This window comes from Bombina bombina, chromosome 4 (genome assembly GCF_027579735.1).
Source record: "Bombina bombina isolate aBomBom1 chromosome 4, aBomBom1.pri, whole genome shotgun sequence".
NCBI classification, from domain to species: Eukaryota; Metazoa; Chordata; class Amphibia; order Anura; family Bombinatoridae; genus Bombina; species Bombina bombina.
In genome coordinates, this window is record NC_069502.1 from 349,320,166 (window position 1) to 349,333,425 (window position 13,260).

Below are 13,260 nucleotides of genomic sequence, written 5' to 3' on the forward strand. Positions count from 1 at the left end.
AGTCAAAGCAACTGTAGAACAGTTATGTCAAACAAATCATGCTCAAGGGATTGAAAATGATGATAGCAGCTTGGTCTTTCCCATTTCAGACAAAAGCACAATTCATCAGAATGTACATATAAGCACAGAGCAACCCCACAGCCCACATCAGGAAAATAAGAGTTCCTCTGTTGTAAATAGGACTGTTATAGATTGTCAAATACAGTCAGATGGGCCCTGTGAAACTGCACTCAGTGATGCAAGCCTACTATTTCCTTTGAGTAAAGGGAATGCATATTCTCTAAATGGCCAGGAAACCAACCCCATTGCAGTTGAAAGAATTAATTTAGATATTGGGGGCAGACAACCAAATAAGATGTCCCATGAATAGTGCCAGTGAGCTAACAAGGCAGCAGGACCTGAGCATTCTGCACTTCTCCAGTACAAATAGTCTACCAGAAGCACTTAAAGAAAACTTGAAATCATGCTCGTCTGAAGAAGTTTGCCAAAGAGCAGGCTTCAGCAGAGAATCACTAGATAGTAAGACACTCACTGATATGTCCATCCACAATGAAAATGCAGAACCACAGTATGCACTTGTACCTTACAGAGGCATCTTGGCATTTTTAGAAAAAGATAAAATGCCTAATGGACAATCTTTAGAGGAGCAGCTATCTGTGTTCTCAAGCCCAATTAAAAAGTCACATAAAAGAGACCTCCAATGTGAAAGAGAGGAAAGTATGATCTTAGAGCCTCAATCAGTTACATTAGACTGCAAAGCTGTTCAGCAAATACTTGACAAAAAAATGTATGAAGGAAAAAGCTGTGACAATTTGCAGAATGATGAAATGAATGTCCACATTGATTCCACAGTGCCTTTGAAATTAGTGGATGCAGATGTTTTGTCAGTGCAGCCATCTGGATGTTGTGCTTCTAAGGAGCTTAGCAAGTTGATTGGCTCCCACACTGAATCCCAAGCTCAGTCCCCCATGAGTAGTATATTGATAGGCCCTGTTTCTGTCTTCTCCTCTTGCACTGAACTTGTTCAAGTAATAAGAGCAGATAAAACTGAGGCTGATTTGGTTACAGACAGATCAAAGCTTACAAGTCCTAAGCACACACCTGTAAATATGAGAAACCCAATATCAAGAGAACTTGAAGGTGTTGCAAGTGACCTTGGAAATCCTAAAATAAAACAGTACAGTCAGGTGCCTTCTGACACATACCTGGCTGAGGCAAAACTCCCAATGTGCTCCAGTAATTGTAAACTGCTTTCTAAAGACTTCACTGGGCAGGATCACAAGTTATTATCACACAATGAGACCTCTCAAGCTTTGATAATCCATTCATTGATAGACACACAGGGCATTAATGAAAGAAAATGTCAAAGTAAAAATGCAATTGGAAGTTCACAGTCATGGGTGTCCAGTAATCCCCATTTCGTTGTATCTGATGAGTTACATGATCCACTAGAAAAAGATGTTTCACCTAACTTAGGGCCTTGTGGCACCAATGAAAAGTCTACTCTATCATCAGAACAGTCAGAGGGCACAGAAGCCTCCCGGTCTCCTTATAAAAATTCTCTGGATTCAGGGAGAAATATTTTTGGCGTTCTCTGTGAAACATATTTTACCTCACATCCAAAAGAGAAACCTGTCTTAGATCAGATTAAGGCAGAGCCAGTTGTAGAGTTGGAGCAGACAAAGCGCAAAAGGGTTTGTAACGAGGAACCCTCAGAAGTGAAAAGGTCTTTTCTTTGTATACATAAGCCTCTAACTAAGGTATCAGAAGAGAGCCTTAATCTGCTTATAACACAGAGTAAAGACGCTGAGGCAATAACAGCTTCAGAAATTAATGAACCCTTAAATGACATTCCTGAACAGAAACTTGAACACCCCAGTCTTACAACCAGTTCTTCATCACAAACTGCAAAAAGGGCAAAGATTATGGGTAGTAAGGGTAACCAATCATCTCTGCACACTAGACTTCAACCTAATGTAGATTCCTTAAACTGTTTGAGAGTTTTTCCTGAAAATAGTATGAAACTCCGTCCACGCCCTTTAAGGTTAACCAGTGAAACAGATAAGCTTTTGCCAGCTATCTCTCGTAGAAATTCTAACTCTGTAAAAAATATCTGCATGAAAAAACAACCTAGCAGAAAATGTAAGGTTTCTCCAGTGCAGGATCACATCTTGGTAGATATTCAACCAAGCACAAACAATTCCTCTATTTTAAGTATGTCTAGTAAGGTTTCTCCAGTGCAGGATCAGATCTTGGTGGATATTCAACCAAGCACAAACAAGTCCTCTATTTTAAGTATGTCTAGTAAGGTTTCTCCAGTGCAGGATCAGATCTTGGTGGATATTCAACCAAGCACAAACAAGTCCTCTCTTTTACGTATGTCTAGTAAGGTTTCTCCAGTGCAGGATCAGATCTTGGTGGATATTCAACCAAGCATACACAAGTCCTCTATTTTACGTATGTCTAGTAAGGTTTCTCCAGTGCAGGATCACATCTTGGTGGATATTCAACCAAGCACACACAAGTCCTCTATTTTAAGTATGTCTAGTGAGCATGTTTATAAAAATAAGTCCATATTTCTTTCAAAAATGGATGTGTCAAAACCAATTTCAAAAGTTACTGCAAGATCATGTCTCAAACTGACCAGAAGAAGATTTGCCACCCCTTTTACAAAGCATAGACTTTTAAATAAGTGCTCCAAATTAGATGCCTCCTTAGAGCATTTGTCTTCTATTGCTTCCAGACTGTTAACACCATGTAAAAACTCTTCCCAGTTAAAGTCACTCTCTGCTGTATCAGAACTTCACCCCTCCAATCAGGGACTATTTAAAGTTAAAAAGCTGTTGGAAGTGTTTTCATGTGTCAATATGAAGCTCTGTTCTCAGTCAAGGGCAGCGTGGTCTAAAGACCCCTTACCTGCCACTGGTGTAGTGCTTCCAGTTTCCCAGCGCATGGACCATTCCCCTATGTCTCCCTCCAAAACAACCTTCCTTAATTTGTGTAACAAGTTTCCTCTGCCTCTTGGTGATGCTGGCACATTTCCATTTGCACTACACATGAATGTAGATCACAGTTATTTCAAAGACCTTATAAGGTTAAGTCCTCCAGTTTGTGTGTCCAAAGGGCTTACATCCATCGCCCAGATAGCTGAACCTTTTAAATGGAGACTATCTCTTTTTGTTTCTTCACACTTACCTTGTGCATCTGAGAGTGTTCAACTTAAACAGCAGAATGTGCAATTCAGAAACCTAGAAGCCTCCAGGATGGATTCTAACCACAGAACTTCTTTGAGACGGTTTTCTGGGTGCTCCAAACATGGCCTTCACACCGTTCTAGCACTCTCTTCTCCTGGCTGTTATAGGTTTTGGACCAGGAAAAGAAATCTGGGAAGCAGAGTTCCAACTGTGCAGAGACTATCCATGGTTCATTTTGCACATGGTGTGAATAGGTTACCAACTCCTAATATAAGGGCACAAGATCCCTTCTCTCTGCCATATTTGCTGGGTCGTGTACTATCAACCTGGAGTCAGCATGGCCCATCAGCTTTCTCATCTGACTGCATAACTTCTCATGACAGCTATTGTCTGTGGCAACCATGCCTGGGTAACATCAGCAGTTCAGGCCCCTTGCCCAGCATGACTCCCCTGTTAATGAACACTCAATTATCAAGGCTGGATATACAGAGACTGCCAGAGAACTCCCCCACACTTTCTTTGATACCAAAGATCTGCCGGCATCATGAAGATCCAGTGCCTCCATATGATGTGTCATCTAGCAAGGCTCAGGTTTGTCCATTTGAGCAGCAAGAGGCTTTAGCTGTCTCGCATGTCAGAGTTCAGCTCAGCAACAAGGAGAATGAGAAAGAAATCCTAGAAAAGAAGCCCCAACGAGTCTCTCAAATCCGAATACGGAAAACTGTGCCCAAACCAGATCCCAACCTCACTCCAATGGGTCTTCCTAAAGCCAAAAGATTAAAGAAGAAAGAATTCAGTTTAGAAGATATTTACACCAATAAGAACTACCAGTCCCCTCCTGCAGCTCGGAGCCTGGAAACTATCTTTGAGGAGCCAAAGGAGAAGAACGGCATTCTGATCTCTGTCAGCCAACAGAAGAGGAAGCGTATACTGGAGTTTAGGGATTTCACCGTCCCAAGGCTTAAGCGAACAAAAGGCAAACTGAAAGTTTTCTCTGCCTGCAAGCGGGGGAGGAAGGCTGCCACCATAGAAGAGGTTCAGCTTGATGCGCTTCTCATAGAGAAATTAATGGAGCTAGAGAATTTCTTCCTTCAAGAGGAAGCGGTGGAGAGATCTCCAGGGACCACAGTTATATTAAGTTGATGTGATGCAGAAAATCAGACCCCCCTTGTAATAAAGGACACCAGTAAAATAATTGGAAGGATGAGAGTATCTGCCACCTTATTTCCCTGTCATTAGCTTGGTGGCTTTATGTGAGAACTTTCCTGGCTGGTAGTTAAAACCAAGGAATGTCACTAGTTTGTTGGAACTGTAAGGTGATATGGATCCTGGTCATTCAAAAGACACAGATTTCACTGCATCACCCTCTTGTGCAGTGTTGATAGTGGAGGATGCGACTGGAATAATATGCTCTAAATCTGCAGTCACACAGTTTTGTTTTCAAGTCTCTTCCTTTTAAACAAATGTCTTAACCCAAGAGTGGCAAGCCTGCACTATTAGAGTAGCATTTAATGCACTTGTTTTGTTTGTTTTTTGTCCATGTTTTTATTTAAACAAGAAAACTAGTTGGCTCTCTGCCTTGCCAGATCTAGGGAAGCACATTGTATTTTATTGTAATCAGTTTAATCTGGTGTTTAAGTGTGAATGGAGCTACAGTTAAACCAATAGTTGAAGAATAAAGATTGGTGGCAGCAGAACTATCCCTGAACTGGCACAGCAGCTTTGGCTGCACATATCCAGACTTTAGTCCTCCATCCTAAAAGCACACTTAATTCACAATTATGTCAGTAACAGTTTGTGAGATAAATAGAGCAGATTTTCTCTCTGTACTTTTAATATTGATCTTCTTTTAATGGGAGCAAAGCAAGAGCTTTTCTGGGGCAGGTAAATCTTCTTTTGTTTATGTACACACTTTTTTTTTTTTTTTTTTTTTTTCTTTTGCTGAGTGAAAAAAAAAAAAACTAGATGTGTGCTGATGTGTTGGGTGTTTACCTAAATTACATTTCTACCCTTGCCCCAGTGTTTGGACATAATATATCCAAAACTTGTTTGATGTGGGGACCTCATTGTGTCTGTGTGTGTCAGATGCTGGATGTTAGATAATGACATTTGTTTTTTTTTGTTGTTTGTTTTTCATTTAAGTGTCAAAATATAAATCTACCCCATATACCTGCTTTTTGTAGCATACATCTGCATGGGCACGGGAGAAACCATTAAAAGTGGCACTGTTTGTTACCATAACCGGAGTAATGACATGTGGGAGCACTGCATTCATGTCACTCATAAAAACATAATATTGTCACCTAGCTCTGGTAGCTGATTAACAAATTAGCTGCTTATTATTATTTGATATGTGCATAAGTGTCTAGTCCTCTCTGATTGCTTCATTTGTGGCAACACACCTTTCTATATGAGATGTATATAGCTATAGGCTGCATCTATAGAACTTCTTTCTTTTTTTTCTCACAAATAATTTTGTGGACCCTTTTCTTTCAATGAATAACACACATTGTGTCCCCTTTTAAATAAGGCTATTTTACATGTGAAGTCCTTTCTATCCAAACCTTCCCATGCTTTTCTCTGTGGTGCCTCTCAACAGATGTTTTCTGTCCTACGTATTAGTGGCTGTTCTGGAAATAAATGGATAAGGGCCAGCTCTGATACTGCATGTATGGTAGTGATAAGAGCAGTTTGTTTTCCGGGCTATGAGCTTTCTGTGAATTTTGAGACCATTGTTTTTAATTTATAAAACTAATAAATGCCAACCGCATTTGTCTAAATAAAGACACAATTTAGATGACTATAAAAAAAAAAAAAAAAAAAAAAAAAATAATAATATGCAGGGGTCAGTGATAGCGGGGGCAGCAGATTAGGGGTTAATAAGTGTAAGGTTAGGGGTGTTTAGACTCGGGGTACATGTTAGAGTGTTAGGTGCAGACGTAGGAAGTGTTTCCCCATAGGAAATAATGGGGCTGCGTTAAGAGCTGAACGCAGCTTTTTTACAGGTGTTAGGTTTTTTTCAGCTCAAACAGCCCCATTGTTTCCTATGGGGGAATCGTGCATGAGCACGTTTTTGAAGCTGGACGCGTCCGTAAGCACCGCTGGTATCTAGAGTTGCAGTGGTGTTAAATTATGCTCTACGCTCCCTTTTTGGAGCCTAACGCACTGAAAACCCTGCCATTATGTGAACTCTAAATACCAGCGGTATTTAAAAGGTGCGGGGAAAAAAAAGCATGCGTTAGCTACACGGGTCGTTACCGACAAAACTCTAAATTTAGGCGTAAGATAGCTACAATATAACTAATAGTTACATTGTATCTAGCTTAGGGTTTATTTTTATTTTACAGGCAAGTTTGTATTTATTTTAACTAGGTAAAATAGTTACTAAATAGTTATTAACTATTTAATAACTACCTAGCTAAAATAAATACAAAGTTACCTGTAAAAAAAAACCTAACCTAAGTTATAATTAGACCTAATACTACACTATAATTAAATTAATTCCCTAATTTAAATACAATTAAATACAATTAAATAAAATTATCTAAAGTACAAACCCAGATACAGAAAATAATAAACAAATTACAAGATTTTTAAACTAATTACACCTAATCTAATCCCCCTAACAAAATAAAAAATCCCCCCAAAATAAAAAATCTCTAGCCTACACTAAATTCCAAATAGCCCTTAAAAGGGCCTTCTGCAGGGCATTGCCCCAAAGTAATCAGCTCTCTTACCTGTAAAAAGAATTACAAATCCCCCCCAACATTAAAACCCACCACCCACACAATCAACACTACTCTAAAACCCACCCAATACCCCCTTAAAAAAACCTAACACTAACTCCTTGAAGATCACCTTACCGGGAGAAGTCTTCACCCAACCGGCCGAAGTCCTCAACGAAGCCGGGAGAAGTCTTCATCCAAGCCGGGCGAAGTGGTCCTCCAGACGGGCAGAAATCTTCATCTAGACGGCATCTTCTATCTTCATCCATCCGGCGCGGAGCGGGTCCATCTTCAAGACATCTGACGCAGAGCATCCTCTTCAATTGACAGCTAACACAGAATGAAGGTACCTTTAAGTGACATCATCCAAGATGGCGTCCCTTCAATTCCGATTGGCTGATAGAATTCTATCAGCCAATCGGAATTAAGGTAGAAAAATCCAATTGGCTCATACAATCAGCCAATAGGATTAAAGTTCAATCCTATTGGCTGATCCAATCAGCCAAATGAATGTGAGCTCAATCCTATGATACTTGGCCAGATCATGACCAAGTAACACTTGACCTTAAATCTGTGAACACGGTTAGGACCAAGCCCATCTGGAGGTTGCCCCACCATGTACTGCTGGACATACCCTTTAGAGAGGAAATGAGAAATGAGATACGACTGTTTATGCAGACTGATGACGATCCCCAAATCCGAGATTATATTGTATGGGGAGCATTTAAGGCTACTGATAGGGACTTTTTTATAGGAAAACAGGCTTACTTAAGGATACAAGCAGACCTTTCCCTTTCCCAAGCCCACTGCAAGTTGAGAGACCTCGAACACCTACACCGTACCTCTGACTCCCCTCATCTGAGTGATAATATTGCCGATCTTAGATGGCACATTGCCCAAATTGAATTCAAGAAAATACAATCTCAACTATTTAATCTCTTCTATTCAAAAAGCAACAAATCTGACACTTTGTTGGCAAATACACTAAGGCAGTGGGTGGGTATATAGATATATAGGCTCCCAGCCCAGATTGGTAAAAATATTGGTGAATATTACTCGGCCCTATACAATATTTATGAAAATGAAGCCATAAAACCTGCCTCTCATGAGGCTGTAAACTCCTTCTTAAGCTCCTTGAAGCTGCCAACCCTTAATGAGGATCAGAAGGAGGCTTTGGCAAGCCCTTTCTCCATTCAAGAGATCAAACATGTAATTAAAAAGTTAAAACCATTTAAAGCCCCAGGCGCAGATGGCTATTCGTCAGTCTTCTATAAGACGCACATACACAAAATCTCAAAGCTAATAAAACTTTTAAAAATATATCTACATGTTATTCTCAGACTAATCGTTTTCTTTGAGCACTTCATTCTATCTAGCATTTATTTAGTATTTAATGTCCCTTTAACAATGCAGATAATGTGTTATGTGTTGTTTTCTTTTTTTGTTTTTTTGAGTTAACAATGCAGAAAATGTGTTATGTGTTGTTTTCTTTGTTTTGTTTTTTGAGATAATAATGTCAAGCTTCAGGGGTATTAACAGCAGAAACATTTTGCTTGCTGGTTTTGCTGGTTTTGATGAATGGAATAGCTAGCACATTGACAATACCAACTGAAGTTGAGATATATGTTACACAGTGTAAAAACATACCAACAATGAAAGAGTAATGTTTTACGAACAGGGCCTGTGTTAGGATTTTTGGCCACAGAGGCGAGGACAAATTTTGCGCACCGCCCCATTACATACCATACCATTACCCCCCAAAAAAAATAATAAATAAAAATAGTATATATATATATATATATATATATATATATATATATATATATTTATAAACACACATACAAACTATGGCCCCTATTTATGAAAGGGGACCTGATCCGACACTGCGGATCAGGTCCGCAAGACCTCACTCAATGCGGAGAACAATACGCTATCTGTATTCAGCATTGCACCAGCAGCTCACAAGAGCTGCTGGTGCAACGCCGCCCCCTGCAGACTCGCGGCCAATCGGCCACCAGCAGGGAGTTGTCAATCAACCCGATCATACTCGATCGGGTTGATTTCTGGCGACGTATACACACTATATATACACTATATATACACACTATATATATATATACATACATACATACACACACTATATATATATATATATATACATACACACACTATATATATATATATATATATACACACATACATACTATATATACACTATATATACATACACTATATATATATATATATATACATACATACTTACACACACTATATATATATATATATATATATATATATATACATACACACACTATATATATATATATACATATACACACATATATATATATATATATACACACGCACACACACACACATATACTGTATATATATATATATATATATATATACACACACATATATATATATATATATACACTATATCATGCTGGTGGTATTGATATAGCTAGGGTAAGGCTTAGCATTAGGGCTATACAATAGTGCAAGGGTTAGGATCAGGGTTAGTCTTTGTGGGCGCTGCAATATAACTTTAAACAACTGCTAAGTAAGGAGCTATCCCATCCTTGACAAAAAAAAACTCTGCTTCGGCTGCCAACTTCAACCCGATACAGGTACTCGCAGTTATAGAGGAGAGTGCCCGCCAAGCAAGGAAGTATTGAGGAGGGCCAGTCAGAGCAGGTCAGGGTGACACACACACCACGTCCACACATGGCACGCTATCTTGAAATTCTTGAACTTAGCCCCGGGCCCCAATAACCGGACAGGTCCGGTCCGGACTGCTGCAGAGTGACACGCACACCGTCTGCTCTGACTGTCACTGTACCGGGATCAGAATGGAACTTATGGAAGAGCCAAGCGAAGCAAAAGGGATAAGTGGTGGGACCGCTATTCGGATAAGCGTAGGACTGAGTTGACACTGCAGAGTGGCGTGAGTGCTGCGCTTTAAGGACCGGATGGTCTGGAGGAGGAGCTTATACCGGTAGTATGTACTGACGGCTGGCGCATTACATACAGTGGCACCTAACAGGGGAAGTGCTGCCTGCTGGGAGTCCTAAGTGGTGGATCTCCATGGTCTGGTGGCCCCAAATGTTTTAATCAACCTTTTGGACCCTTGAAGTTCCGCCACTCATAAAATGTCAAAACATGTTTTTATAAAATAATGCTCTGACTCTGAGCTCTCCAGTTTTGCGCCCCACTGCTGGTGCACCCTGAGGCGGTTGCCTTTTGCGATTGCCATTATGCAAGCGCCGGGCCAGTATACTAACTAATTATCTAAAAAAAAAAAGATTTAGACAAGTATTTGTTTTCTTGAACAAAAATAAGTCTATATCCCAGCCTATCCTTGTTAATATGCGGCTAGATTACGTGTTTTGTGGTATGAGGGGTGCGGTATTAACTTGCACGGTATTGTCACCGCTCACTTACCTACAGCACTGGTATTACAGGTTTTCATAAACCCGGCGTTATCAGGCAAGAAGTGAGCATAGAGCAAAATTGAGCTCCATACCACACTCCAATACCAGCGCTGCTTAAGGAAGCGGTGAGCTGTTTTACGTGCTCGTGCACGATTTCCCTATAGACATCAATGGGGAAAGCTGACAGAAAAAAAGTATAACACCTGCGTAAAGCTCCGTAAAGCAGCCCCATTGATTCCTACGGGAAAACTAAATTTATGTACATCGCCACCACTATAATAAACATATTAACCCTTAAACTGCCGCACTCCCGCCTCGCAAACACTAGTTAAATATTATTAACCCCTAATCTGCTGCCCCTAACATCACCGCCACCTACCTACATTTATTAACCCCTAATCTACTGCCCCTTGATTGGCTGTTCCGATCAGCCAATAGAATGCAAGCTCAATCTGATTGGCTGAATGGATCAGCCAATCGGATTGAACTTGAATCTTCCTACCTTATTTCCGTTTGGCTGATAGAATCCTATCAGCCAATCGGAATTCGAGGGATGCCATCTTAGATGACGTCCCTTAAAGGAACCGTCATTCGTCGGGAAGTCGTTGTCCAGGATGGATGTTCCTTGTCTGCGGGATGAAGATGGATCCGGAAGAAAGAAGATTGAAGATGCCGCTTGATAGAAGTCTTCAGCCGGATGATGGACCTCTTCAGCCCCCGCTTGGATCAAGACTTCAGCCGGATGATGGATCTCTTCAGCCCCCGCTTGGATCAAGATTTCAGCCGGATGATGGACCTCTTCAGCCCCAGATCGGTTGAAGACTTCGGAGCCTCTTCTGGATGGATCAGTGATACCCGGCGTGGAGAAGATATGGTAGGAAGATCTTCAGGGGCTTAGTGTTAGGATTATTTAAGGGGGGTTTGGGTTAGATTAGGGTATGTGGGTGGTGGGTTGTAATGTTGGGGGGTATTGTGTGTTTTTTTTACAGGCAAAAGAGTAGAATTATTTGGGGCATGCCCTGCAAAAGGCCCTTTTAAGGGCTGGTAAGGTAAAAGAGCTTTTCCATTTTGATTTTAGAATAGGGTAGGGCATTTTTTTATTTTGGGGGGCTTTGTTATTTTATAAGGGGGCTTCGAGTAGGTGTAATTAGCTTAAAATTGTTGTAATATTTTTATAATGTTTGTAAATTATTTTTTTATTTTTTGTAACTTAGTTCTTTTTTAATTTTTTGTACTTTAGTTAGTTTATTTAATCGTATTTATTTGTAGGTATTTGTATGTAATATTTATCCTAAAATAGCTACAATATAATTATAATTTATATTGTAGCTATATTAGGGTTTATTTTACAGGTAAGTATTTAGCTTTAAATAGGAATAATGTATTTAATAAGAAATAATTTATTTCGTTAGATAAAAATTATATTTAACTTAGGGGGGGGTGTTAGTGTTAGGGTTATACTTAGCTTTAGGGGTTAATACATTTATTAGAGTAGCGGTGAGGTCCGGTCGGCAGATTAGGGGTTAATACTTGAAGTTAGGTATCTAAAAAAAATTTTTAGACAAGTATTTGTTTTCTTGAACAAAAATAAGTCTATATCCCAGCCTATCCTTGTTAATATGCGTCTAGATTACGAGTTTTGTGGTATGAGGGGTGCGGTATTAACTTGCACGGTATTGTCACCGCTCACTTACCTACAGCACTGGTATTACAGGTTTTCATAAACCCGGCGTTATCAGGCAAGAAGTGAGCATAGAGCAAAATTGAGCTCCATACCACACTCCAATACCAGCGCTGCTTAAGGAAGCGGTGAGCTGTTTTACGTGCTCGTGCACGATTTCCCTATAGACATCAATGGGGAAAGCTGACAGAAAAAAAGTATAACACCTGCGTAAAGCTCCGTAAAGCAGCCCCATTGATTCCTATGAGGAAACTAAATTTATGTACATCGCCACCACTATAATAAACATATTAACCCTTAAACTGCCACACTCCCGCCTCGCAAACACTAGTTAAATATTATTAACCCCTAATCTGCTGCCCCTAACATCACCGCCACCTACCTACATTTATTAACCCCTAATCTACTGTCCCTTGATTGGCTGTTCCGATCAGCCAATAGAATGCAAGCTCAATCTGATTGGCTGATTGATCAGCCAATCGGATTGAACTTGAATCTGATTGGCTGATTTCATCAGCCAATCAGAATTTTCCTACCTTAATTCCGTTTGGCTGATAGAATCCTATCAGCCAATCGGAATTCAAGGGACGCCATCTTAGATGATGTCCCTTAAAGGAACCGTCATTCATCGGGAAGTCGTCGTCCAGGATGGATGTTCCTTGTCTGCAGGATGAAGATGGATCCGGAAGAAAGAAGATTGAAGATGCCGCTTGATAGAAGTCTTCAGCCGGATGATGGACCTCTTCAGCCTCCCCTTGGATCAAGACTTCAGCCGGATGATGGATCTCTTCAGCCCCCGCTTGGATCAAGATTTCAGCCGGATGATTGACCTCTTCAGCCCCAGATCGGTTGAAGACTTCGGAACCTCTTCTGGACGGATCAGTGATACCTGGCATGGAGAAGATAAGGTAGGAAGATCTTCAGGGGCTTAGTGTTAGGATTATTTAAGGGGGGTTTGGGTTAGATTAGGGGTATGTGGGTGGTGGGTTGTAATGTTGGGGGGTATTGTATGTTTTTTTTACAGGCAAAAGAGCAGAATTCTTTGGGCATGCCCCGCAAAAGGCCCTTTTAAGGGCTGGTAAGGTAAAAGAGCTTTTCCATTTTGATTTTAGAATAGGGTAGGGCATTTTTTTATTTTGGGGGGCTTTGTTATTTTATAAGGGGGCTTAGAGTAGGTGTAATTAGCTTAAAATTGTTGTAATATTTTTATAATGTTTGTAAAT

The 13,260-nt window shown here is 40.2% G+C and overlaps 1 protein-coding gene across 1 annotated transcript; it reads left to right on the plus strand.

Annotated features, from left to right (window-relative positions):
• The first annotated feature begins 536 nt into the window (after positions 1 to 536).
• On the plus strand, positions 537 to 5,989 carry LOC128657452 (protein PRR14L-like). Its single transcript, XM_053711806.1, has one exon. The coding sequence runs from the start codon at positions 537 to 539 to the stop codon at positions 4,335 to 4,337; it is 3,801 nt and encodes a 1,266-aa protein (XP_053567781.1). The 3' UTR covers positions 4,338 to 5,989.
• Positions 5,990 to 13,260: the final 7,271 nt, after the last annotated feature.

Coding starts and splice junctions, on each gene's coding strand:
- LOC128657452 (XM_053711806.1), top strand. CDS start 537: ATGTCCATCCACAATGAAAATGCAGAACCACAGTATGCACTTGTACCT.